The sequence below is a fragment of the Populus euphratica genome, unplaced genomic scaffold, assembly GCF_000495115.2.
Source record: "Populus euphratica unplaced genomic scaffold, PopEup_1.0 scaffold4782.1, whole genome shotgun sequence".
Classification (NCBI taxonomy): Eukaryota; Viridiplantae; Streptophyta; class Magnoliopsida; order Malpighiales; family Salicaceae; genus Populus; species Populus euphratica.
Genome location: NW_011504565.1, coordinates 1 through 5,676, shown reverse-complemented (window position 1 = coordinate 5,676; position 5,676 = coordinate 1). Strand labels below are relative to the sequence as shown.

At 37.0% G+C, this 5,676-nt stretch overlaps 1 protein-coding gene across 1 annotated transcript; it reads right to left on the bottom strand.

The window, feature by feature from the left end:
- Positions 1-414: 414 nt before the first annotated feature.
- On the bottom strand, positions 415-3,199 carry LOC105120093 (peptidyl-prolyl cis-trans isomerase FKBP16-2, chloroplastic-like). Its single transcript, XM_011018277.1, has 5 exons — positions 2,774-3,199; positions 2,130-2,222; positions 1,395-1,455; positions 1,215-1,283; positions 415-727 (listed from the first exon to the last, which is right to left on the bottom strand). The coding sequence occupies exons 1-5, from the start codon at positions 3,137-3,139 to the stop codon at positions 636-638; spliced, it is 681 nt and encodes a 226-aa protein (XP_011016579.1). The 5' UTR covers positions 3,140-3,199; the 3' UTR covers positions 415-635.
- Between the last annotated feature and the right edge of the window lie 2,477 nt (positions 3,200-5,676).

Below are 5,676 nucleotides of genomic sequence, written 5' to 3'. Positions count from 1 at the left end.
TTATATTTTAGTGATCTTCTTAGGTAGCGTTATAACACAGTTACAATCATAGTATGTAACCAAAATCTGCACCTAACACGTGACACTAGTCTTCCTGTCTTCTCCTGCAACTAAAGCATGCATTGTCTAGCAGAAAATGTTGTTTGATAAGCATAATTGACCTCATCCTCCCCAGGTTTTCCAAGATTTCAAGGAGACCTTTAACTTCATAATGAAAAATGGATGCGTAAATGACCACCATTAATCTAAGTCACTTTACATACACAAACCATTGTCCTCCCCATTTGAGTACTTTCTAGCACTCAAACAGGAAATAATCCTCCTTTTTTATGTTTTTACTACTTAAATCCCCAAAAGTAGGATTTATCGCTTTATCAAGTTCAGAGAGATTATGACATGCCGAGGAGGGGGTTATGAAGAATATGCTCTATCATGCACTTCTTCAAAATGTAAATTTCCATACATGAGCCATGACCAACCTACGAGGCTCTTGATCTCATAACTGAGTCAAGTGTATACAAAAAAAGCTGCTTCTGGAAGTTCAAGAAGTTCCTGGATTCCGATCCCAGCATCAATCCAAGACATCATTTCCAAGATAACGAGAGGAAACTCACTTGATGATCTACACTAGACTTTCATCTTTTTGGTAAACTCCTATTCCCAGAATAAACTCCAACAAAATTAATATCATAGAGAAGAGTTGCATTGCCAGGGATATTGCAATCTCCTGTGTAAACAATATAATGGCAGTTAGTTTCCAGGTAACAAGTGCAAATATTGGATGAATGCATTAGTGCTTCTAATTCTATCCTGATGCACTAGAACAGTTTAGCTATACAAAAACAGTCATGTTAGTGAGCATATAACATCATGACAATGATACATTACGAGGAAGACCACACATTTGATGCAGAATTTGTGGCCATAAGAAAACTAAATGACAAAAGACATTGGCAATATAGATCAACAGCATTAGCCATTGTACCAACAGTAATAAAACAAGGAATCCATACAGCTGCGCTGCAAATTCAATACACATGAACTCGAAGGCAGGAGGATGGAGAAACAAAAAGAAACAATTTATAGTTTTTCTTATGCCTGACTGTCTGAAGTTAAACCTGTACTCTGCATCTGTTTTGGAATATTTTAAGCTCAAATACCTACGAGTAGTTTAAATGTTCAATGATATGGAATGCTTCATATGAAAAAATCACCTGAGAAGCATCCTGCAGGTTCTGGACCATATGCTAAAGGAGAAGGAATATATAGCTTGCGTCTTCCACCTGTGAAAAGTCAGCAGTTTGACAAAACCACTGGGAAAATAAGAATAAATACAAAGAACAAAATAACTAACAGAATTCTTTCCTTTTTTTTTCTTGTTCTCAAAAGCATACCTTCTTGCATTGGGGGCACCCCTTCACCCCCTAGAATTCCCTGATCCAATCCTCTAATGACCTGAACAAATAAATAACCATGTAAAATAAAGTTGTCTGATGTAGATGTATGTGGGGAAATTATACGCAGCATCATTTGATATTTGATATTCTCTGTTTATTGTTTTGTAAAGAATGGTAGAGCAGCTTAATGAAAGAAAAATCCCAATTCACAAAAGTCGCATAAAAAGTTTCAAAAGTTCTTGTTGTAGATTACCTAATGGAAGATTCAATTTAGCTCTTTAATATCCTTCATCATTACGATTTACAATAGAAGGATTCACAGAAAAATGCTAGTACTGAGCAGTATCAAAAATATTTTTTTAAGCATTGTACATGAAAACTCTATCCACCCTTACATGGGGACAGTATGGAATATGGTGATCCGCCCGCAATCATCCATTAGATTAAGAAGGAATAAATTATCACCAATCTAAGCAAAGAATATCAAGTAACTAATATGGCATGCAGATAATGTAACCTATGGATGAAGACAAAAGTAGTAAAACTCACATCTCTACAGAGCACCATGAGCTGTGACTTGGCAAATACATGATAGCAAATAGTTTAGACCCTAGTCTTACAAGCCTCTAACTTGATTGGCTGTAAATTAGGAGTTCAACATAAAATCTTTCCACTTGCATGTTTGAGAAGAAAATGGAACCAAACTGATAATTCTAGCTAATACTTTCACACCTTACCAACGCCAATGCGCATAGTGAGAGGTCTGCCGCGTTTATAGCTGCTGTCAAAGACTCTCCCATCAGCGAATCTTGCAGTGTAATGGACCTGTGTCGAGGGAGGGAAAGAAAAACACAAATTGTGATGCTTCCACGTATTTACTAGTTGTTTTTCCGGTGAGATTATTTATAGGTGCTACTGCAGGGGGGAAAAAAAGCTGAAATAGTACTAAAACAAGTTGAATCTTCAAGGAAAATTTCATGACCAGAATGCATCAAATAGGTAGATCATGAATCAAACAAACCTAAACCTTTAAGGATAAAGTTATTCACAACTCCAGTTAAGTCAAGTACTTTATCAAAATTATTTCACAATTTCTGAGCACATGGTTTATTTAGATCCATTACATACCTTCAGCATGAAAGCCTCAAAATTACAGAAAATAAAAAGCACACCCCAATTCTCCAATCAATATTGCCCCAGAAAACATGAGAGACCCGTTCAAGAACAGATAAAAGCTTATTAAAGTCTAGACACAGATTGAATTACTATCATTAATTAGTTGAAGCTCGTTATAACTACTTCAATAAAGCGAAATTCAGGGAAACAAAAAAAATCAAGATAATAAATTAGCAAAATTCCCGAATTGTTAGACTCACATTAATGAGCTCATTATATGGGGCATCCACACCAGACCCTACAGAAATATCACAGTAACCAAGGCCAGAGGGAACAAAGCTAAGATCACATGGTGGGTCTGCTACCGTAGCATAGTACTCAATTCTAGTGGCTTCAGCATCCAATGGTGAGAAAGCAAGAACAGAAGCAGCTAAAAGCCCCAAACCCACGTTAAGAATGCACTTCTTTGTCGTAGAAACTGACTTCAATGAGAGATTTGTTTCTCTGTCATGTGACAAACAAGAAAGACAAGAAAATGGTGAAGTAGGTTTGGAAGTGAGAGTGGGTTTGTTAGAATTGAAGAGGTTTTTTGAGGTTGTGAATGTTATAGCAGAGAGTGCTGCCATGTTTCGGCAGTATACTGTAGCTTGTTGTGCTCTCAGCTCAGTCTATCCAATTGAGGTAAGGTGAGTGGTTTTAAAAAGCGGTTAAGTTAGGAGGGTGGATTGAACAACAAAAGCACTCTTTTGGAGGGGAGGAATTTTGATCGTTGGATATGGATAAGAGCCCTTATTGAAAAAATAATTAATTTAAAGTTAAAAAAAAATTCAAAGTAATTTCAACCTCAATGCCAAAGCCAAACACTCCTGAACTCATGCACATGCACCTGCTGCCTGCTTACTTGCAGATTTTGTCCAGTGGTCCTGATCATGCTATGAATTTAAAAATGAAGGTAACTAAAACCACCTATCGTTTTTTCGCCTCTGAATTTCCTTATGGATATGGAAACTTTTTTCCTTACAGCATAGAGCACAATTATGGATTTGGTTTTTCTTGTACAAATCAAGGAACTCCAGCTAGAAGTTAGTAATCTGCAACTTCACCTTTATATGGCCGAGGAACGGTTAAGGCCAGACAAGTGTAACAACAAAAGTTTTCCAGTTCTTCACTTTTGTTGTCATTTTGGTATTGTATCGATCTCAAATTACTGGTGTTCTTTTGTCTTTTGCTTAATAACTAATTGAAAGGTTATGCGAGGCTGACCTCCTGAAATTTACATCAATTCTGGACCTTGAGCCATTTGAGAAGACTCTTTTGGATACCATGGCACGTCTTCAAGAGAGAATGCTAGTGTTTTTTTCTCTTGAAATTAAATGATTGATTAAGTGTTATGTTCCAAAATGCCAAGTACTAGTACGATAATTATATATCCATTTTGACTCTAATCTTTGCTGCAGAAATACATCTCGAGTAATCCAACATCTACGTATGACCCGTCAAATTTGCAGTTAATCAATTGTACAATTGTACTTTGATGCATAATTGGCATCAATCTTGAATTACTTGAATAATTAATTAATTAATTAATTAGGACTAAGAAAATGAAGCTCTTGGCACTTCATCTCTTATTAATTTGCTGGTGTTCTTAGATGGAGAAGGGGGGGATGCCAGACTTTGAAAATGAGATTGCAAGTCTCATCAGTAGCATAAATATACAGACATTTTGTGCCTGAAAATGGAAACAACCTCAGTTATGTTCGCATAGAATCTGATCAACCTTCTTGTGTTCCTGTGAGGTGAATAACGGTTGGAAGTTTGGTACGAGGATGATAGGAAATCTGTGTATATTTATGCTACTGATGAAACTGGTTTTTGTTTTTCTTAGCAACCAATCCTCCACAGCAAATTTTGAGGCACTGTCTCATGGGACTAATAATGTAAATGCAAATCCTTGCAACATGGAAGGAAGCAATACGAACAACTCGAACAGTGAGGTCTTCCCAACTTGTTACCAAGCTTTTTCATCATTGTCATCAACTGATCTCCTCTCTGCCTTCAGCCTCCAGCCTCATTCCCAGCAGGATGCAGTAAAGGTTCTCCCTCTCTTTAGGCATCTTTGAAATTCTATGTGATACTGCTAAAAATGTATTGCTAAATTTAGAACCTATTTTTAGTGGCTATTTCATAACAAGAACATAGTAACTTCTCTTGTCAGCAAGACAATGGTGCTGGTCCAGGCTTTACTTCAATGTTGCAACAGCCACAGGCAGAGACCACATCAAACTGCCATCAAATGCCTCTAGTACTGCTGACCAATGTTCAGAATATGAGAATAATGATATAACACAGCCTAAGTTATAAAATGCTTCACTCCAATAACTTCTTTTGGGTGGTTAAATAGCAGTGCAAACCAGAAATTTGGGTGATCAAATTTCGAGGGGACATGCAATTTTCTTTTTCTTCTTCCTGTTTCTTCATGTAGGGAAGGAATATTAATGATGTGTGTATATTATGAGCTCATGGATTTGTATGATAAAGAAGGTAAAAAAAAACAAGGATTTTCTCCATATCATATGCCCTAGTTAGACTTCGGCAAGAAGAAGAAGAAGAAGAAGACGGATAAAAACTCGTGACAGTTCGAGGATAATTATTCGTAGAAATCTGCTTGAAGAGGATCATGAAGAGGGTCTGTGTGTTTCAATTGGGCCTGAAGATACACTCTTGACTCCTATATCCGAGAAATATTATCGATCTCATGCTGCTATGCCCTTTTCTTTTCCTCCGAGTTTCACATATAATCCAATATTTGATCATGATTCCAGCAAGAGCTATTTCTTTTAATCACTAAAAAATTGCATGTTGCAGAACCTGAATTAATGCGAGATCTAATCTTATGTATCAAAACCACAGCCATGCGTGTATTTATCCGGGGGATCTTATAGTTCATCGGAAGAAATGCGAAGGCGTAGCATGCAGAAGTTTGTTTTTCGAAACTAGATGGCAAAATTCTGAATAGTTTAGAGGGTGGACACCTTCAGCTCTCTGATGCTCCCTCCCTCCCTCCCTCCCTCCCTTCATTTTAACCCTAAGTACCCAGTCGACACCTGTATAAACAGTGGCGATATCAATATTCTATACCAACAAAGAATCAAGGCCTATTATC